Raw genomic sequence first — 23,619 nt, 5'->3', positions numbered from 1 at the left:
TCAGTCAGTACAATTTTTCCTCAGTTAGTTTGCTGTCATGGACACTCAGTTACAGCTGTGCACTAATCAATCATCTTATTATCCTCTCACTGTGTAAGTTCAGTTCTGTTTTGTCTGGTCTTGTCTATACTATGGTTGAATTGGATTGTGTAACTATTTGTTGGACTTAACCTGTGTGGATTATTAAAGATGACCTATTTACTCTCATCTTCATTTTTGTGTGCCTTTTTCACAACCTGATTGTGACAACAAGGCTTTGTACTTCACTCGTGTTCCAATATCCACGTAAAACAGCATCATAAGCTGGGGGATTATGACTGGATAGACATCGCTCATCTAACCAACTGAAAGCAAACTACATCTTTCGCACCACCATGGCAAATCTAATCCAGTAGCTTGTCATAAGCAGGGCATGCAGGCTGTAAAGATTCAGAGACATCATCATCCTCAACAGCCATCCTGCTCTTCTTAGCTTGAACCCAGTAGCACACTGACTCGCTACCGGATCGGAAGATGTGAGCGATAACACATTCTCATCCAGCTGCTACCAAATCGTTAGCTACCAAAGAATGAGAAAGTTCCATACCTTTCTTGAATTCCTCCATCTGTAAACCCAATGATCTATTTCCTTCTCGCTTACCTGCAGCAGGTCCTGGTCCGTGGGGACCATACGAATGCGTAGTTTCTCCATAGAGAAACTTGAGCGACCATTCTCCTCGCCCAAACAAATAATGCATAGCTCATGTGTGTCATCAGGTGTCAGATGAATGAACGCACTTCCGGAAAGCTTTCACTGCCATACTGCCTTCAACACGTCACAAAAAAATGACAAGAAGACAATAAAGAGGATGACGTGTACAACAGCAACGCATTCTCATCCTTTATCGTCACATAGAACGCTATATGACAAAACGGCGCTATACTACGTACATGGCACCCGTTATCATTAAAGGGTTAGTTCACCCAAAAATGAAAATTCTGTCAGTATTTACTCACCCTCATGTTGTTCCAAACCTCTATGTGTTTATTTGTTCTGCTGAACACAAAGGAAGATATTTGGAAGAATGTTTTAATCAAACAGATCTCATTCCCCATTGACTACCATAGTATGTATTTTTTCCTACTATCATAGTCAATGGGGAATGAGATCTGTTTGATTAAAACATTCTTCCAAATATCTTCCTTGATGGGTAGGTTTAGGTTGGGGTAGGGTAGTCTCATATTACTCTAAAGGATTTATAACGATTTGGGTTCGCGTGTTATATTAACAATAAAGGGTGCCATGTGCGTAGTATAGCGCCGTTTTGTCATATAGCGTTCTACGTGACGCTAAAGGATGAGAACGGGCTGACAACAGACACCCTTTTATACTCTGATCGCACCAGTTGTGTCGTCATAGGCTTTCGCCGGCCAATGTTATTGTCGTGTTTTGACACATGCTACAGACAAAGGTCATGCTGGAGGCATTCCCCATTAGCATCCTCAGAAGCAATACGAGTTCCCTTTCGAAAGGGAATTGTAAAGTTTTGCACATTATTAAATAAATCCAAGTCCATTCAAGGTGCAAGTAATCAATTAGATATTTGAAATAACCAACAGCAGCGTTAAATGTTCTGTAACCGTTTGTAGACTATGTTTGAGCCACGTAACTCGCAGCCTCACAATCACTGTAGTTTTTAGAAAACTGAATGATGGATGAACGCAGCTATTAATAGCAAAATATGGGACTGACATGCATATTCTAATGCTGCAAAAAAAAAAAAAAAATCACTATAACAGTCCAAATACTTGTGCTGCTGTCTCGTCGTTTTGAGGTATAATAGCCCGGGACGCTTTTCCGATGCTCTTGCATAGAAGTTGGGCTGCTGTGGTATGCCATTTCAGTTTTACAGAGTGTGCAGAGCACCATTTTATTTGGTCTCTGTTTAAAAAAAAAAAAAAAAAAAAAAAAAAACAACTTTTTACTATATGGTTCTCTGGGCTGACAGTCTCAAGACCAGAAGCAGAAGAAGAAGAACGCCAATGGAAACAATAGGTGTCTACACACCTTCAGTGCTTGGCCCCTATATATAGAAGCAAGCAGCAATTAAGGGGCCAAGCACAAAGAAGGCATTATAAGTCATTCCAGCATAGCTGGGAGAATCAGACCAACTGCAATGAGTAATTTGTTTTTAGCCCTTGCTTTTCAAAAGTTATTAGCATAAACGGAAGTGAAACTTTGGACAGTTGGTCGTGCAAGAGTCTCTAACTTTCCTTCAAGCAGTTCTATGGGCTGCCATCCGTACCATAAAGGTGCCAGAGTTTCTGGTTTCTAATTATAGTTTTTTGTTCTCTCTCTCATTAAAACCAAAGAAGTTAATCACTTATTGTATATCAAGAGCAAGGGAAACGTTTGTGAGCATTTTGCTTTGTGATTTCACCGGAATGAATAGAGAGTCTCCGCAACAGCCTTAAGCGATATGGAAGCGCTCGTTTGTGTGAAGACTGTGCATGAGTGCCAAGAGAACACTGTTGCAAGAGAACAGAAGCAACGAGCACTCAGCATGATTAAAAAAAAACCCAACACATTTCAGCACATCCAAGCCGTAAGATGGCATGGGACAAGTGGTGCCGGACGCACATACTGGCGCTGGTAAAAAGTTGTGGGGATATGTTCCATCCGCAAATTACTGCCACTGCCTTCCAGAGCAGAACACTAACAATTACAATAGGTGCCTAAGCACCTTTGGTGCTTAGCCACTAATAAGAACACTAACAGATACAATAGGTGCCTAAGGTGCTTGGCCACTAATAATTATGTTGAGTTCACTTGTATTCAAAAGGTTTAACTTTTGTGGTAGTAGAATCCCAGTGAGGACATTTCCAACTCTTCATTTCATGGCAACATTTTATTTTTGTTACAGGCCCTTCTTAACTGTCATTCTTGTACAGACATGTAATATTAGAGAGGCAGTGCCGTGTTTTGTTCACACACAATGGTTGTTGGTCCTGAGTACAGTGGGCAGTCAAGGCTATTTAATATGAATGTTCTCTTTGAGAGTCCTGCCAGGAGCTGAAAGATGCATCAAACAGCCATGCATTATCCACACTACTGTTACATAATCCAAAGACTATGCAGTTTTGGAGCAGTTCACCGGGTTGTGCACTATTCAGATTTGACAGGAGAAAGCCTTTTAAATTCAGTATTTGAAGTAGAATTTATATTTATGTGTGTTATATGTTTTATTGGCCATAATGGAGGAACACTTAATTTCTCAGAATGCTCTAATACCCCTAAATCTTCAAAATGGAGCCAAACAAGATTAAGAAGCTCACAACATGGAAACACATTTTTTTTTTTGTCGCAGAACTTGTGTTGGACTAATGAAATTACTTCTGCTGTTGCATTTATTTAAATTGCACTTCCATAAAGTCCTAGTCTCATTTGAATTCATTTTCCAATTCAATTTACAACTCATGAATAGAAAAGGGGCCACTGAAATCCAGAATTTTTTTTATCAACCCCACGTCACGCATCACAAATTAATCTTCCTAATTACTGCTAATTAAGTGAAATATATAAGACCCATATATTGTGCCTCCAAACATAATTTGGATACATGACGATATACAAATATCACTCACTTCATTAATGTTTTTGTCTAACAATTTTTGAGTATTTGCCCCAATTTAAATATTAGACCTACTAGAATAGTTGGCTCAAATTCACTGTCCACAGTGTTTATGTACTTTGTTTCAATTCTTAGTTTCATTCCATATCTTACTTGTAACAGTGGTGCCGTTGAAGCAAGGATAAGGCTGGATCCAAATGCAGCACACGTTTTATTTTACAGACTACAAACTCAAACAGACTAAATACAAGACTCGGACCCTGGAACAGGATACCAATCAAACATTAACTAAGAACTCACAAAGACAAGGCAGAAACACAGGGCTTGAATCATCAGGGACAAACGAGCTAGACCAGATAACAAGGGGGCGTGAGAAATAAGAAACACCTGGGAGAATTAATAGACAGGGAACCACTGATAACGAAATGACAAGACACAAAACCCACATTATGACATAACTTTCATGTGCTTAGTTTCATTCCATATTATTCCAAAAATTAGCCATAATCTAGTTGAAGATTGCTGCAATCTCCTGGACAACTAACACTTAGGGCCAATCCCAATTCTACCCCTTACCCCTTCACTTTCCCCTAGCCCTACCCCTTCGCCTTCCCCTTGACCCTTGAAACAGAGTGGCAATGCGAAGGGATGAATATATTCCCCTAAGAAATGGGACACCACTACGCCTCTGTTAAACGTCATTATAAGTCGTCGCTAGCGCCTACGTCACAGGAGATGCGCTGATGTTTATCACAACTTCCAAGATGCCGTCGACAGCTGCAGTTATCTCAGTCGCGTGGGTTACAGCTATTTTCTTGCATTTATCTTGTGAAGTTCGCAGGAAACAACGGAGACGACGAAAATATGTTGTGGGACTATCGTTAGCAAACTACAGTAATTTTAGCGATTTTTTTTTTTTTTTTTTACAAACGTTTCTGTGAAGAAACTGACCGTAAATATGAACACAATATTGAATGTAACATAAAGTCATTACAATACTTATTAAAGCCACAAATACTTACATTTATGGGTCTCCTTTGTCGCTTGGGCAGCCAGCCTGGGTTAGCAGTGACACTTCGCATACCCCTTCGTTTGAAGTGTGCTCCCGAAAAATCTTCGTTTGAAGGGCTATCTGGCCCTTCCCGCTAGCCCTCCCCCTCCAACCAAAAGAGAATTGGGACAACCCTACCCCTTCACGTGGACGCGCAAAACGGAGGGGAAGGGGAAAGTGAAGGGGTAAGGGGTAGAATTGGGATTGGCCCTTAATATCATGAAATTTCAACAAAAGCCACTAGCCTAGAATCAGACATCATTTAAATGTATTTACTTTGTTTAGCTATAGTAAGTGTGAACTTAGTCATCAAGTGGCATGCCATTTAAATTAATGGAGCTTTTAAATTTAATGTAAGCAAACATCAAGGACAGCTCCCTTAAAACTATCAACACAACGGACAACATCTCCAATTCTTACTTTTGTCAGATAAATTAATGACTGAGAGAGAACAAGCTGTTCCCAGTTCATTTTGAAAATGAATGGTGGTCATAGCGGGTGTTGCAAATGGAAATATCGTTACCGTACTTCCAGTCTCGGTCGTCATTTTGTGAAATAGGCCTGTCGGACGAGGCCTCACGACTCCATCCCCAGGCGGTCCAGCTGATCGGGGATCACTTTGGGGCCGCACGTGATCGTTGTCATGTGCTAAATCCAGCGAATCGTGGAACAGCTGTGTCGTCATCAGAGCTCGTGCAGCCGCTCTTGAGAAGCTGCGCTGGCTGAGTCCTCCGGCTACTCTCGAATCACTCTCGCAGTACTTTGATAGCATACGTCACAGTCATGTGGCGTCGGTGCTAGATCAAGTCGGACGAAATTTCGAACCGGCATGCACTACTTCAAGTCTGCATGAAGTCGAACAAGCCTAGCTGGGTTCGGATTAAAAAACCTTCATGTAAAGAACTTTATCGATCCCAATGAAATTTCGATCGGATTGAAAGGGGTGGTTTATCCCTTAATCCGATCAAGAGAACGTTAACACTTGATCGGATTGAAAACCGAAACGCTCGGAACGAGTTGTTTTTCCTGTTGAATAAAGTGTCATATTAATACGTTTCCCGTCATTCTAAAATTCTCATTTTAATTGCGCGTATATGAAGTGAAGCAAGACATGTCCCACCAGTCCTTGTTTTGGATTCTCATCCACAGTCATCAAATTTTGGCCACGGTGAGGGGCATTTTTACTGTGTGATCAGCACAGCAAAATGGTTAATATGCTCTAAATTATGAGATGAATTAATATTACGTTTGCTGTTTAAAACAAATAAAGTACCAATAGAGGAGAATTTATGCTCGAACAGCAGGAAACTCTGTATATTCGTGCAGTTTGCGCATGTCAAAAAAAATCTGATCCGATTTGAAACTTGTGACATATGAACGTGCACATCAACCCGATTACTTTATTTATCATTCATGAAAACATCTTGTTCGAATTCATCAATCGTATTGATTTCATTCTGATTGTGTATGTAAACGTAACTGGCTCACAGCTGGTCTGGGAAAAAGTCTTAAAATTCTCTAAAATCTAAGCTTAATGTCTCAACTGTAACATCAGAGCTCTATTGCATGTCTGCAAAAAGTAACTTGCCCAATTCCTGCTTAAAAACCTAGTTATTGTGTCAGTAAATTGGCCAATAGCATCAAAATAAAGTGTTTTTGTCATCGTGTGAGTCACACTGATCAAAATGCGTAGATGTTTTTTCACCATGGAAATATTTGTTTTACTTTTTATTTGACAGTAGCTGCTTTCTATACAAGAATGTATAGAATACACAATGAACATTGCAGAAATGTGTTACATGTAAACTGAAAATTCTCATTTGCTTTTTCATTTTTACATGCCCCAACACAATTTTCAGTTTACATGTAACATTTCTACAAAAAATAAATGTACTGTAAAATTCAAATGTATACAGTTCTGACGTAGCTGCTGCTGTTCAGAGTTGTGATGACCCTCCTTGTTCAAAAATGGTGGTGATTGTGCTGTCAGCAAACTTACATATATACATATATGCAAACTTATATATACAGTAGCAGATGTTACAAACATTCCGTGTCATACATATTTATGGAACAATTACAATTTCACTGAGAATCAACTCATCAGTTCAGCCATTTGCATTTAGTTATTGTGCAAATTGTAGACAATTGTAATGTTTTGCACATGTAACACATGCAATTTGCTTAAATCAATAGGAAATTAAAATCTGATGTGAACAAGAAACAAATTGTTCTGAACTTAGATCTGAACGTATTGTTTTGAGAGAGAAAAAAGTCTCATTTAAGAATTGAGCCGAGGCGATTGAGAAAAACTGTAATTAAAATGTTGTCTATAATCCCTTCTCCATAAGAATATGAAATATTTTTTTCAAGATGAATATATTTTTAAGCTTTAAAAATGGAATTGGGGTCTCTTCGAACACAAACAGAACATGATTTATTCATAGGGCAACAGGGCAAAGAAGAATGACAAAAACAAATCATGAGGCTGAGAAGAATTCTCACTTAAGGACTGCTTACATTTTTTATTAAAAAACACACACTTTATATCAGTCAACTAAGACTTGTTTTTCATCTCCTTTAATAGTATTAAGTTCTCTGGAGAGATGCCTCAGCAGGTCACGCACTGGACACAATCACAGGGTAGAGTGAATGAATTGAGAATTGAGCACTTCTTTTTTTAAGAATGACGACAGTGTGATTCAGAGAGAGAGATTACTTTTCTTATCTCTAATGGCAAAGCCATGCTAGATTAGACCGTAAGGGAATACATTTTATTTAAAAAAAGATGGCTGGAAAGTTTTATGGAGTAAATTGTGTTTTTTTTTTTTTTTATTGAATTAAATTTTGCAAAGATGCAGTATTTTATCTTTATGAAATCTAATGCTGACGTCACCACACCAAACTAGAATTTGAAATGTAGATTTTTGAATGATGTTTTATTTGAGTGTTCAAATTGCTAGTTAACCTGATCAGATTTTTATTGCAGCAATGCATTAGACTTTAGCAATGGATGTTTCACCATTGATTATGTTTTTAAAAGATTAATTGATTTTCAAAGAAATTAATTGGAATTCAATTAGTAATTTATTGTTTTTATTTAGAAAAGCAGCTTTTTCCCCAAGATAAACTTTGAATGTTGGCTTGACAAAGCCTTTTTTTTTAAAGTGTTGAAAAAAAGTTTTAAATGCCTTTAAGTTTGAAGCATTAGATTGAATGAAAGAACGATAGATAGGCCATATCTGGCCGTATCTGTTTATTTGAGAGTTGAACATATAGTCGTGCTCAAAAGTTTAATGTTAATTAATAATTTTAAGGGATCATACTGTACATGCATGTTATTTTGTTATTTAGAACTTTCCTGAATAAGACATTTTACATAAAAGATGTTTAAATAAAGTCCACAAGACAATAAAAAAAAATGTTTTTCAGGAAGACAAAGTAAGCACAATTTACCTTGAACTTCAAATTCAAAAGTTTTCACCCCCGGCTCTTAATGCATCATGTTTCCTTCTGGAGCATCAGTGAATGTTTGAACCTTTTTAAATAATTGTGTTGAGTCCCTCAATTATCATCAGTGTGAAAAGATGTATCTTAAAAGCATACAGTCACTGCTGGAAAGGGTTAAAAACCATGCTGGAAAACTGAAGAACTTGCAGAATTTAGATTTTTTTTTTTACCTGCTCAGGACAAACAAGGGACTCAAGAACAACCATCACAAAACTAAAAAACAGCCATGGATCATCCAGGTAATGCACACAGTATTAAGAATCCAGTATATGTAAACTTTCAACGCATTCTCACCCCAAGGCGTCACCTTTGACCATGCTTCAATATTTGACGTTTTAGGCGCCCTTTAGCGTCACTTACATGACGCGATCCTACGGCGTCATCTAACTGATGCTAAAGGAAAGCGTCAGTTAGAGGACGCGGTTAGGTTTAGGTGTGGGGTGGGGGTAGGGTACACGCGATCCTAGGGCGTCATCTAACTGACACTAAAGGGCGCCTAAAGCGTCAGATATTGAAGCATGTCCAAATGCTTCCCAAGGCGTCAGTTAAGTGACACCTTGGGGGTGAGAATGGGCTGAAACTTTTGAACGAGGTAATTTGTATAAATGCAGGTTTTTCTTGTTCTTGTGGACTATATAAACATCTTTTGTGTAAAATATCTTATCCAGGACATTACTAAAAAAATAATAATAATAATAATGTATGATCCCTCTTATTTTTTTGTTAGTAGATTGTTATCAAATTTTAAAAAGATTGTTATTTTTTTATTTTTATAGATTCTGCAATGTGAACATTTGAGCTCAACTATAAGTGTTCTCAATTGAATAAATTCACTGCACACTGCATTTATTCCAGCTGCATTTACTGAGTTTAGCCAAGCTGAACAGTGCTGTCAAATTCACTTTAACCCATTTTGTAACTTGTCCTTGGAAGCAGGGTGCCTTCTTCCCCAGGGGGAAGCGGTTGAATCTTGAAGTGACTAACTGTTCAGACTGGCCATATGTCTCTGTTGTTCTGATAAAAGCAGTTGACAGCATCCACCCTTATCACTTGCATGACTGCGGTGGCACTCCATCACGCAAAGTAAAACCCAGGGTGACATGCGAAAGAATATACTGTAATTGCATACAGCTGTTTCATGTGTGGCTTTAGGCAGTGTTTTCTTTGCTTTGTTGTTGACACTCAGTGTGATAATCTTTTAGAATTTGAGTCTTAAGAGCACCGTAGGACGAATAATAATTGGAATATCTAAATATTCTGTCCTGACACAAGGCATTGTTGATTTCACTGTTGTAGGGGAAAGACTCTAGGGCTGCAGATAAGACCGTTGCCATGGTCCTGAAGGAGATACCCAATAAGGCGTCCTCAGAAGGCAAACCCCTCCTCACGGTGACAAACAAGGTGGGCAGAACTACTGCAGCTACCGCAAGAGTACAATGATGATAACCAATGGCAAGGCTTTGACCATCACATGTCTAACCTCTACCATTTAGCCTAAATAAAAACTGCCATCATAAATGTCTAACACAACAGCTAACAATGGCTTTTTTTTTTATTTCAGAGCAGCTCTGTGGGGTATAAAATTGAGCTTTTCACATCAGGCTAGGCTTGTCACTGGCAATAGAATGGGGACAATAGAAATGATAATTTTAAATGGACACATGGGACACATCAATTTAAATCGTAGCTTTACAGTATGTTTAGTGATGGTCAAGGATTTTACACCACAACCACAATCACATATTTAAGCTATAAATATAGGGAAAGACTTCACACATGCTTCTGAATTGTAATGAACCTTAACAAGCAGTTCAATTTGATTTATTTTACATAGCCATGTACAATATATCAGTAATGTATCAGACTATATTTTAATTGTAAATCCTCTCCACCTATATATTACCATTGTAATCAACAAATTACCAATAATGTTCCAAATCCCAAAATGAACATCCATTTTTCATGTTGCACTTTATGTTATTATGTCTAAATTCACTTTACTTAATCATTTCAAATTATTTATTTACCTTTTCTGGCAAAATACATTTCCTTGCTCATTAGTGGTTGATTTGGGTCTAGTGTTGAAGCTTTGTCTTAGCTCATCTTGTTGTTGCCTGTGTAGTTTGTGGCTCATTCTGTGTTTATTTTTTTTAGTTGGTATATGTGTAACTGTCATCTGTGTAGTACAAGTCTGTGTGTGTTGTATTGATGCTATACAGATTCTAAGCTATTCAATAATAATTGCACTAAACTAAGCTTTTTTAGCACTTAACTGGCACGATTGGAATCCGCTCTTGTTTCACTAGTCACTAAATGACAGATTTTTCAAATGTACATTTGCAAAGCATTTAGTGGTTCGTTTTGTAATCGGTCGAGAATCAATAGACCAGTGACCATGAAGTCACCTGCATGCGTGCACTCCTTTGCTTTGTCCATAATAGCGTGAAGGTTAGTTCATTTTTAAATCAGGAGAGATAGAACATGACATGTGAAGCACAGCATCGTTAGTCTGTGTAAAGTCTTGTCAATACTGATACCAGAGTGTTTAGCTGTTTGACCTATTTAACACAATGAACCAAGTCTTGTAAAACAACTAATGGTCCAAATGTTAGGGTTAGGTGTAGTTGATTTCATCTGCAAATTTATTTGGTTTGTAATTCGGTTACATCAGGGTATATTTATAGATTTTTTTTTAAGATGTTCTGTTGAGAAATGATCACTTCTTATGGGCTACTCTGTATCCCTAACCAATTTAATACTGTGTATTAAACACCTGCTGTCACTTCAAGAAAATTGCAGAACTTACCGGCTAGACTCTTTATCGGAAGAGAACGATTTTATAAATAGCCAAACACTGTGTATATATATATATATATATATATTTGACCAAATGAACAACCATGCTGGTTTTGCTTAAACATCTTTGGTTTAAATCTCATATTAATTATACAGTTAAATATACAGGCCTCACACAATTTATATTTATAGTATAGGTGTATAACAGGGTATGACTTTTACAGCCAAATCATTTCTTCATACATAATGCAGTTGTGTACATTCATGCTGTTATTTATAACACTAATAATTGCCTCACATGAGCTTTTACCTCCCTCAGCTAACCTCCCCAGCTCTCCCCCTTAAGACTCCCGCCAGCTAAACTGGTTCCAGGTTCCCTTGACAACAAAATCTTGGAGTCACCACCAGGAGCTAAGCCCACGTGGCACAATTAGTTGAAGTTTTCCATGACATGGAAGTTCAGGATATGCCCTGTGAATGCCTGTGTTTTGATAAAGCTTATAGCTGAGAAGAACTGGAGGTAAAAATACATTTTATATGGGGATGGGGGGGGGGACCCTACAGATGTTACTTAACAACCACTAAACATTTAGCTAATGTTAAACTAGACACAAATTAGGTGTTAAAAGCATGATCTGCAAATGTGATCATCATACATAAGTTATAATTGTCATATATCATTGAAAGGTCAATGATGTATACTAGCATGTTTGTTTCAGATTGAGACCAAACAGCCTACCTATATAAATATACTATAAATAAGTATTTTTTTCATGAAAAAACACAGCTGATGCATGTGTAAACAGTATACATAATGGCTTTTGCGCCATGTTTTTGTTTGTAACTTTGTGAAAAATTAGTTAACCAAAGTAGATTCCATATCTTTATTTAGAGCAGGGTCTCGAACAAGCCCAAACATAACATATGCCAATGCGTAGATCACAGAGTGGCATGACATGCTGCTTGGCTAAAGCTATAGGATCCATTTCCGGGATCCAATCACACCGCAATCATGGGAGTGTTTTCCAACATCACTTGAAAGATCAACCAATGGAAACTGTAGCTGTGTCCGACATACCCCTAGAGCACTATTTGAGGGGATAGCCATTTGGTGACACTCAATCAAGCGCACAATGCACCACGATAACGAGTGTACAATTGATGCATGGTAAAGTAGTGCCTTTCCCCCCATGGTAGAAATCGTATTCCCAGGGGTTAAAAAAAAATCACGTTTTACTGGGCACCGCGATACAACCGAAAAGAGCACTTTCGCTTTCATGATTAAAACACCTGAGTATCTTATTAGTGGTTGTTTATTCTATGTACATTTATTCTACTTCTCATGTTCAGTAAAATCAGGTTTGAAGGGTTTTTTTTTTTTTGGCCCCTTGGTTAATTATGTTTCGAAATAAACGGCTAGCCTACCTAATCCATTGCATGGCTTGAAGACATTAATACATTTAGAAATGTAAATATGGCATGCTTGCTTCATTTCCCTAATTCATGGGGCTAAATGTAGTTTCTATAAAAGCTTTTGAGGATCATAGCAAGATGCGACAGACGCAATATGAATTTCAGAATTGAAAATGATGTACAGTATTACATTAATAATCAAATCCTAATTAAAGCCAAAATATGTGGCCTTGATGTTCAAGTCTTGGCTGAATTTTATATTGCAATATTCATTCTTTGAATCTATAGGGAGCCTCACGCTTATATAACACACAACATTCTTTTACTTAGTGCTTTGTTGTATCTTCCGATCAAGGGACACTTGTAAATGCATGGATTCTTTCTAACAATCACAGTAAGATTGCAGAGAAACATGGCACTTATTTTTAATGGAAATGAGGGTTAAAAATTTAAGCAGAACTTTTTAAATAGTTCTCAATATTGAATATTTTCAATATCTGAATCTACTTGTCTTTTACACCAGAAGGTGTCTTTATGAGCCATTAAATTATTCATGATTCAACCGATTTTAAAAACTGATTAATTCAAGAATGAAATACCAATATTGTGTCTATTGTAGCTTTCCTTTAATAGCTTTCTCTGCTGCTTCTCTGTGTTTCTTCTGCACATATGCAGAAGTTTTGTTTGAAATTAATAAAGTATTGCAACGTTTCAGAATCTGCAATATTGTTGATCAAAATCTGCATATAAACATACTTAAAGGTGCATTTAGTAATCCTTTAGCTAACTAATTTAGCGTCACGGTTCACGCTGCACCGTCATCTAACGACGTGAATCGGCATGATCGATGTAAAAAAAATATCTTACTACCTGTCCAACAAAAAGAAGCTACTTGGACATCAGTGATCACTACTCCTGATCGTCTTCATCGTCAAATCTTTCCACTTTGTGTATCCGTACAGTCTAGCTTCTGTTACAGCACAACAAGGTCATTGAATCAATCAATCGGTACCTACAGGTAACGTTACGCATTCTCCCGTTGTCTCTTCTGGTAAAGCACGATAATAAGTTTTTCCTATTTCCGCTCTTCGAAGTCAAATGTCCAATTACCAAATTATTATTACCTGGGCTGCGTTCAGCCCCGACAAAACGTTGCACAACGTTTTTTTAAACAGAAACAGTGAAGTGTTACTCTGAAACTTACAACAAACATGTCTTCTAATATCCTCAGTTGTTGCCGAGCTGCATCGAACACATTTGTAAATTTGGGGTGGCATGTAGGTTGTCAACCAGAAGGTTGGTGGTTCAATCTCCAGTTCCACCTGACCAAGTGTCAAGGTGTCTGTGAGACACACCTATCAAACAAGAGAAAACGTATCTCAAACCCTGTTGTACGCCTTCTCCAGGAAACATGACGTTCAACCCGGAAACCATAGCAAAACGTTGCGCACCATTTTGAACTAGAACGGCACGTTGAAGGAAAGTAATTTACAAATGTGTTCGATGCAGTTCGGTAAACGCAACAACTGAGGATATTAGAAGATATTTTTGAGCCTAAGTTTTATTGTAAAAACATGGGATATCAACATAATGATGTAGTTGTTTATATTTTTAGCTTCATTGCAAGTGTATGACATAGCATTTGGTATAGAAATAAACAATGGTACTGAGGTGCTTTTCCTTAAAATGAGAAAGAAAATATAGGGTATTAAAACAGTATAAACTAAAAATAAATTCAGTATGTGAGGCTAAATATTTGTTTTAGTCTGAATTTAGATGTGTGCTTCCATTTCAGTTTCCACAAATCCCTTCACTCGATTGGTTCTCATGTGTTCCGGGCGGAAAGTGCAGTGACTGTAACATCGGGCATATTTTGTAGTATTAAACCCATATTTATACTGACTTCATAAAGCTCTGAAAATTCTTTACAAAGCCTTCTCAGCTGCCATAGTTGCAACTCATGTCATCAGAACAGTGTGTTCAACACATCACCGTTTCTGTTTAAAAAAAAAGAATGCACCTCCAACGCCAGATTTTCCTTCTGAACTGCCCGTCAAATCGTCTTTCAGCCAGATTGCTATTGAAATAATCAGACTAAGTTAATTATGTAGTCAAACAGTTGTGCAGTGTAACTGTAGTTATCTGCTCCAATTACAAGAAAAGGTTTTGTCCACTAATTCCTATTTATGTCAGCAACCAATGTGTGCCTGAAGTGAAAAACTGTTTTAAACAGAATATAGTAATCTAATGAAGTTGTAGAGCTTTAAATATTTCCAAAACCATTCTCCCCCTCTCTCATTATAGCCCTTGTTCTGCTGGAATTCACAAGGGAGGAAGTTATGCTTTTATAATAAGGCTTAGAGGGGAGAAATAAAAGTAAGCTCCAAACCAGTAGATGCTGTTATATAACCTAGTCTGACACTTCAAAATGTTCAAATGCTTGCTGATCAGCAAACTGAACTTTCTGCATGCGAAAGAAGGCAAAGACAACAGAAGACAGAGTGCCATCATTTTATTCCCTTTCATAAAAAATGTACAAGGTGTTGTAACAGCAGGAGTTCTGTTTGGGTAACATCAGGCATTCCAGGCAGCGAAGGAATAAATCTCCTCCCTGACACCAGGAGAGCCAGAGTTGTCTGTCCAACCCAATTAAAACTGCTGGGTCAGCGTTCTGACACAGACTCTCACAACAGGAATGTTCTCCCAAGCGCTCTGGCCAACGTACACTGCTCATGTTATTCATGAATATTCAGTATTTATTTCAAAGCTTCTATGTAGAGATCACAAACCCTCGTACAGTCCCTACTTTGAATATGCACACCAAAAAAAAAAATGGCTATGCACAGAACGTTTTTGCTCAGATAAGTATAAATCATCTTTTACATTATTATTAATTCAATTGTTTTTTTGTCCATGTCTAAATTAATTCCTGCTGGACTTTTTGTCTCTGGACAGATAAAAAACAAATAAATAAAACCTTTATTAAAACTTTTATCCCTAGGAACCTTTAATTAAATTAAGCCAGTCTTGATAAGGTCAGAGTTTTCAATTTATAGTTCTTTTCAATTTGCTTTAAATTATAAACATGCCACAGTCTATAATTTAGGCAGGTTTGCTTGAAGCATCTGTTGTTATTGTTAAAGAGCATATTTCAGGTATAAATAAAAATCTAGACTAGACAAATCTAGACAAAATGTTTTGCTAAGGTTTCTAGGTTGAACGTCATCTAAACAAAGATCAGACACAGCAGCAGTTGTAGGGAGGTATATTGATCAAGAAATCAGAATTTTATTGTCTTTAATTATTCATTCATTCATATTAATTCATTCATGTATGTCACTTTAAGTCATCTAAACCAGGGGTTCTCAAACATTTTGGTGCCAGGGACCCCTTTCAGGGGAAAAAAAATTCCAAGGACCCCCCTCATATTTATAACAGTTATTGAGCACAAAGTTAATGTGTGAGCGGCAAATGAAATATTTTTGCACAAAATGAATGGTCTCCACCCAGGGTACTATGCAGGAATTTCTAAATAGCCTACTGAGGTAACGAAAGTGATCTTGCTAGGAATCACTTAGTTAGGATCCCTCACTTAGGAATTTTTGATGTTCTTGATCTACACATGTGCATTTTAAGGTGTTTTAAGGCCCCACAATTGGATAACTATAGATTTAGTAGAAGCATGTCAGTCAGTGGCATACATTTTTTTTTTTTTTTTGTCAAGATGTCACGAAACACAATCACATATTCCAATCAGGAATGGCCTTAAAAAAGAAATGTTTCAATAATTAGGCCTATTCTGCACACAAATAAAGCCCATAAGCCTATAAATACAATGATAATGGCATTATGTTTAATAGGTGCGTGCGTTGTTAATTTGAGCTACAATTAGCTAAAAAAAACATACAGTATATGTTAAATATATGAATCCATAATGTTAATCTCATGGGCACAGTATGTTTCTATTGACCTGCTTTTTCCTTTTTTAAAGTTGAGCTTGATTAATACTTTGCAAACTGATTGTTTCAGTCGTTTTTTAAAACTTTTATCTAAAACAGCTGTTTAGTTTATGTTAATTAAGGCCTACATCTTATCTCGCACTTTATGACCGTTGACTGAAACGTCGTGCGGGGAACTTTGAGTTCACTCCGACTCAAACATTTTGACATTGACGAGCTATCGTTGTTAGTCTGCTGAAGCACCTCAGACGAGAAGGTCAGTATCATCGCGATGTGCATCCTTGCAACCTCAGTTGTGGGTACGGCCCTGTCACTATGCACTTTTATTTTGATAATGATCAGACTTCTAATGTCAAATCTACAGTGGCAGTGCTAGAACTGACTATTGTGCGCGCACGCGAGACGCCGGCGCGCAATTACATGGGAATTTTTCCTCAGCAGTGGAAACAGGATTACTCTTATTTATGGTCATAGATAAGACAAGAGTGCATCATCCGAAACGGTAAAGTGTCCATTTTTTATTTGTGTATAGGCTACATTATAAATGACTACAAAATGTCATGCCTTTTAAAAATACAGAAAAGAACCGGATGCGGGTTCATGCCGTCTCTCTGTCTCCTTTCTGGCGCACGTCCCGCAAAATCAACAGCAGCGAATCTACTTGACGCAAAGACATAGATTATCTATCTATAGAAAACTTTAAGTGTCTACTTTGTATTGTTTTATGTTAAATGCTTAAGTTACTTAGGAATAAACAGCATGTTTTCAGATGATAAAGAAAACATGACTCATAGTGTCACAACCGGTCAGGAACGAAACAGAGAGTGAATCCAATCGCAAGCATTTATTAATTACACTAACAGACAATCCAGGGACCACAGAGCAGGACAGAAGCACAGGCAGGAACCGAGTGACATATAACCAACAACCGACACCCAACAACTGAAACACAGGGGTATAAATACACAGACAAACAAGCTAATCAAGCTAACAAGGGGGTGTGGTAAATAAGAAACACCTGTGGACACTGAGCAAAATCATAACAAAAGACAAGACACATGGCAGGATCACATGACAAACAAGGAAACACGTGATACACAAAGCAAAACAAAACCCACAACGTGACATAGCCTCCCCCCTATGGGCGGCTCCCGACGCCCCTAGTGTAACACCCAAAACAAAACCCAAAACACAAGTTCAGGAGGGTGGTGACGCGGAGGTGGTCCTGGGGGAGGGAAGGAGGGCCAAGTCTGTGCAGGGGAACAGGACCAGACTTGGAGCAGACGACCAGGCGAAGGCCAGGGCGGAGCAGGACCAGGCGAAGGCCAGGGCGGAGCAGGACCAGGCGAAGGCCAGGGCGGAGCAGGACCAGGCGAAGGCCAGGGCGGAGCAGGACCAGGCGAAGGCCAGGGCGGAGCAGGACCAGGCGAAGGCCACGGCGGTGAAGACCCCTCGGGCGGCCACGGCGGTGAAGACCCCTCGGGCGGCCACGGCGGTGAAGACCCCTCGGGCGGCCACGGCGGTGAAGACCCCTCGGGCGGCCACGGCGGTGAAGACCCCTCGGGCGGCCACGGCGGTGAAGACCCCTCGGGCGGCCACGGCGGTGAAGACCCCTCGGGCGGCCACGGCGGTGAAGACCCCTCGGGCGGCCACGGCGGTGAAGACCCCTCGGGCGGCCACGGCGGTGAATTCCCCTCGGGCGGCCACGGCGGTGAATTCTCCTCGGGCGGCCACGGCGGTGAGAGCCCTTCAGGCGGCCGTGGCTGGGACACTGGGCCCCCCCCAAAAAAATATTTGGGTTGAGTCCCCGGGTGAAGGGCAGATGGGGAGTGGATGGTCTCGGGCTGGACGGTCTGGACGGTCTCGGGCTGGAGGGTCTGGACGGTCTCGGGCTGGACGGTCTGGACGGTCTCTGGCTGGACGGGCTGGACGGTCTCTGGCTGGACGGGCTGGACGGTCTCTGGAGGGCTGGACGGAACCAGCAGTAAAGAGCATACAGTCTCTGGAGGGCTGGACGGAACCAGCAGTGAAGAGCATACAGTCTCTGGAGGACTGGACGGAACCAGCAGTGAAGAGCATACAGTCTCTGGCGAGCTGGACGGAACCAGCAGTGAAGAGCATACAGTCTCTGGAGGGCTGGACGGAACCAGCAGTGAAGAGCATTCAGTCTCTGGAGGGCTGGACGGAACCAGCAGTGAAGAGCATACAGTCTCTGGAGAGCTGGACGGAACCAGCGGTGAAGAGCATTCAGTCTCTGGAGAGCTGGACGGAACCAGCGGTGAAGAGCATTCAGTCTCTGGAGAGCTGGACGGGACCAGCGGCGAAGAGCATTCAGACTCTGGAGAGCTGGACGGAACCAGCGGCGAAGAGCATTCAATCTCTGGAGAGCTGGACGGAACCAGCGGTGAAGAGCATTCAATCTCTGGAGAGCTGGACGAAACCAGCGTTGAAAGCTCGGGCTCGGCAGGGCTGACGGTGAGCGCAGGCTCGGCAGGGCTGACGGTGAGCGCAGGCTCGGCAGGGCTGACGGTGAGCGCAGGCTCGGCTGGGCTGACGGTGAGCGCAGGCTCGGCTGGGCTGACGGTGAGCGCAGGCTCGGCAGGGCTGACGGTGAGCGCAGGCTCGGCAGGGCTGACGGTGAGCGCAGGCTCGGCAGGGCTGACGGTGAGCGCAGGCTCGGCAGGGCTGACGGTGAGCGCAGGCTCGGCAGGGCTGAGCTCCGGCAGGTCGGTCTTGGCGGACAGAGAATCGTTCAGCAAAACAGCCTGGATGATATAGTCCTTCAGACTACAGCTAGGGTGATGGAGTGGCATAAAGGAGTAGAGTGGCTCGGATAGCCCTCCTCTGAAGAATACCATCAGGCATACCTCATCAAAAGATGAGACAGGTGCCAGCTTAATAAAGTCCATAATATACTCCCCTAAGGACTGATCTCCTTGACGGAGACACATAATCTGTGCTGCTGGATTCATTTGGAGGTCGGTTGTTCTGTCACAACCGGTCAGGAACGAAACAGAGAGTGAATCCAATCGCAAGCATTTATTAATTACACTAACAGACAATCCAGGGACCACAGAGCAGGACAGAAGCACAGGCAGGAACCGAGTGACATATAACCAACAACCGACACCCAACAACTGAAACACAGGGGTATAAATACACAGACAAACAAGCTAATCAAGCTAACAAGGGGGTGTGGTAAATAAGAAACACCTGTGGACACTGAGCAAAATCATAACAAAAGACAAGACACATGGCAGGATCACATGACAAACAAGGAAACACGTGATACACAAAGCAAAACAAAACCCACAACGTGACACATAGCATGGAAAAAAACGTTAGGTTGTAAATTATTTCGCGGACCCCCTGGCTTTAGCTCGCGGACCCCCAGGGGTCCGCGGACCCCACTTTGAGAACCACTGATCTAAACAATATTTTTACATTTCTGACACGATTGGGAGGCCCCCAAGTAGCAGTTTGCTTATGCCTCGGGCCTGCCCTGCCTACATTATTTTTCTATACGTTGACTCATTGGGTCGTCTAACCTGCAATATGTCCATTATACAGACATGTGAATGTGACATGAAATTACATGTATGCTGTTTTACAAACAGCAGCGTTTTGACGAAACAGCCCTATCCTTGCTCTATTTGCAGGAAACATGTCAGCAACATGCAAAGCAGGGTTGTTCTGATCTTCATCCATACTGGGGCACAGGCTTCCCAATAATTAAAAAAAAAAGTTTCTTATTTTTCTAGGGGTGCCTAAGGGGATTCTCACCCCAGGTCATTTCTTTCCAAAAAACAACATCAAAGCTTTCAATTCATGTGACTTTTAGAGAAGCATATTTACATTCTCTTGAATACAGTTGAGCATTAATGCAACTGGGCTACAGATGCTTTCATCAGTTCAATTTATTATCTACAACCTCATTTTTAACTGTAAGCTACTGTACACATACACTACTCTTCAAATGTTTGGGGTGAATAAGATTTTTATAGGCTTTTTTTTTTTTAAATCAATCAATTATTTTATTCAGCAAGGATGCATTAATTTGATGGAAAGCAACATTTTTAATGATTATAACAAACTTTCTCTTCATCAGAGATTGAAATGAATAAATGTATCATGGTTTCCACAAAACATATTAGGCAGCACAGCTGTTTTCAATATTGATAATAAGAAGAAATGTATCTTGAGCACTAAGGCCCTGTTTACACGAGAACGCTCGCTGGTGAAAACGTAAAAATATTTTATCGGATGTGCCTTTCGTTTACACGGCGACGGCGTTTTTGAGGCTTAAAAACGCAAAAAAGTGAAACCACCCTCCAGAGTGGAAATCTTAAAAACGCTCCTCCGCCGCGTTCATGTGTAAACGGTAAAAACGCAAAAGTCTGCTTGACAGTGAAGGTTGTACGCAGGCGCGCAGGCTTGGTGTTGTTGTAGTATGCACTCACAGCCGCCTGAAGTGCATACTACATTGAATTTCATACACTTTTGCGTCACCATTTGCACACGGATTTCCCACATAAAACGCTCGCCTAAACACAGAATAAAAAGTGATGACGCAACGCCACTTTTGCGTTTTCTCTTCAGAATCGTTTCCGTGTAAACAAAGCCTAAATCAGCATAGAATGATTTCTGAAGGATCATGTGACATTGACATCTTGAATGCAGATTTGCCAATACAGGACATCAAAATGAATAAGTAATCTAGGCTATTTGCTACCCTAGTTTTGAGTCTAGCTCAAAAACGCTCACTTTTTATGGGCGTCTCGCACTGAAGACTTGGATGTTAACACCCACTGCTGTGAGTGGATAATAGCTTTGCATATTATAATGAGTTTCAACTTACTAGTCGGTGTACGCGGGGGAAATTGTTTTGAAAACGTCCGATTTTGTAAAATGGCAACCGGAATGATTCGCCCATACATGTTCGACCCAGAGTCCGTGTGTTGCACAATTCCTGTCAGATCCAATATAGATGGCACAGCACCGTTTTTTGATTTGGCATCACGAGGTAGGCCAATGTTATTTAGCTATGGATGTAATGCACGAATCGGTGGGCGGGGCTAAACCGGCCGTGTTGAAGTTGGCGTTGATCTTCTTCTGAGGGGGTGTTTTATCCTCTTTGACGTCATAGTTTCCCACTTTGAAAAACGAGTCGTTTGCTGAGCCTGGTGTCAATAAAAGCTTTTATTGGACTAACAAGGATGTTTTCAGTTCTGAAACTAACTACAGGATATGGTGCCTCTGCACCCCTCCTTCCCCCAGAGGAGGGCCGGGTGGAGAATCTTCTTTTTCCTAGTGTTTCTTCTTTTTTCTTAGTGTTTTCTCAGTCGGCGGTACCCACTGGAAGAGTGGTATCCACTTTCTTAAATTTGTACCAAGCTAAATAATATATGCCTACACATCAAATTTAAATAGCTAATTATTCAGACATTAGCAAGTGTCACATAAGCAATCTCCACAACAACAAAAAAAAGTCCAAGGGGGTGAAGACATATGTGAAATTTGAAAATAAATGTTTGCCTCAGCTGGTGTGATCAGTTTTGTGTCTTAAATCATGTAAACAATGGAGATGATAAAATGTGATTAAAAGGATACTTCAGGATTTAGCATTAAGCTTTGTATTAGTAGGAAACCTATAGTATTTTAAAATTACAATGCTTTGCACCCTCATATCCTCCTGAGAAGAGAGATTTATGTATTTTTTGTCTGGAAAAAAATCCTCAGATGGCGCAAAAAATCGTCATTTTGCGTCATCTGAGGATTTTTTGGCCAGAGGCTAAAGACTAGTCAGTAGTTGGGGCTGTCCCACATGTTCTCAACCCACCAATAGAGGGTGGGATTTCACTCACAGAAACAGAATGAACAGTGTCAGCCATCTTTTTTGGAAGCTGAGCTACCAGACTCTTGTTCTGTGAGAAAGCTGAGTAGCAGGGGTCACCATCCTCTTTTTCCTGGACATGTCCGGCCATCAAGATCGTACAAAATGTCCTGGATTCAGCTTTTACTTTCTGCAGTCGCCATTCATTATTTACATGCACACCTTTTGTTTACATAAACGCTAAACAAGTGATCGGTTGATGTGCGTTTTAACATTGCTAAGAAAATTCTCGCTCCTCCGTGAGAGATACGAGACCGGTGCGTCTAATAGGTGTCGCTCATCGTAATCACACATCGGCCTCGCGCTGTTCTCCCACGGCCCTCACTTGTCCTGCTCGCCACAGTAAACATAATGAATGGCGACTGCAGAACGCTAAAGCTGAAAACTGGACATTTAGGGCGATCATAGAGATGCATTAGTAGCCTAGACTTGTTGTTTAACTACTGCGCTCTGTTACTGGTAGGCATGGCCTCCTAGGGCAGGTGCATTCTGGGACTTGTTGTCTTTCATCCACATAAGCCTAAAATACATTTTCTGGCTTTTCTCAGTCTAGAAAGCTCCAAATTCAAAAATAGTTAGCATTTCTTCTACATGACCCATTTTAAATATACATTCATCTTTCCAGAGGTGAAGTATCCCTTTAATAGACTAGCATGTTTATAGGGCCTAATATCCTTTTTAGAGGATTTATCAGTAAATTTTTACTTGGAATGCCTTCGAATGCCTTGCTAAATGGAGTCATGGAATGCCTCTGATGCAAACCTATAGACACACAAATAACCAAAAAAAAAAAAATTAACATGTGCTATCTATGTAGTAAGAAAATAATTAATTTATCCACATTGAGCGCGCAGATTAAGCATTAGGAACATCTTTAATGTTGCAAATGCATGTCTTTTTAATGACTAAAGGATTGTATTTTCAAACGAGCAGTAGTTAAGCCTCAAAAGAAAATACAGATATGCTGTAGTCATGCACTGCCCACAAAAGTGCTCTCCTCCGATGAAACTGTGGCATGGTTGAATGAACACTATGAGAACAACCAGATGATGATTGATGTGTTTTTTTCCATTCTGTTAGACACAAGACCACCTCTTTGCCAGTCTCTCAAGGGAACATATACACACATAGCACACATAGTACACTGATGGGAGCTTTATAACAAAAGTCTCACACCTTGTCATAATTACATTCATCCACAATTACTTGGACCTCTAGAAAAACAAGCATGACTCTACTATTTGTGATTTTACTAGTCAGCTTTCTCTCTGTTTAAGTGATAAAGGGAGAGAGAAATATCCCCATGAACGTTTGTCAGTGGGGGGCAAGGTGAGAATTGTCGTCTCAGTCCTGTAAATATACTGTAGGCAGGAGCTGTACTAGCGT

At 40.2% G+C, this 23,619-nt stretch overlaps 1 protein-coding gene across 4 annotated transcripts in view; it reads left to right on the top strand.

Annotated features, from left to right (window-relative positions):
- pex5la (peroxisomal biogenesis factor 5-like a) overlaps positions 1-23,619 on the top strand; it is a 104,195-nt gene that overhangs the window by 40,042 nt on the left and 40,534 nt on the right. For 3 of the 4 annotated variants that reach the window (XM_039691694.2, XM_039691695.2, XM_039691693.2), the window contains exon 2: positions 9,469-9,573. The exons of the other annotated variant lie outside the window; for it this stretch is intronic. In XM_039691694.2, coding sequence (XP_039547628.2) covers positions 9,469-9,573 — 105 coding nt within the window. The remainder of the gene's footprint in view (positions 1-9,468; positions 9,574-23,619) is intronic. 4 annotated transcript variants of the gene reach the window in all.

This window comes from Pimephales promelas, chromosome 8 (assembly GCF_988280905.1).
Source record: "Pimephales promelas chromosome 8, fPimPro1.hap1.1, whole genome shotgun sequence".
NCBI lineage: Eukaryota > Metazoa > Chordata > Actinopteri > Cypriniformes > Leuciscidae > Pimephales > Pimephales promelas.
Note: the sequence above shows the minus strand (reverse complement) of the source record. Positions and strands in the feature narration are given on the sequence as shown.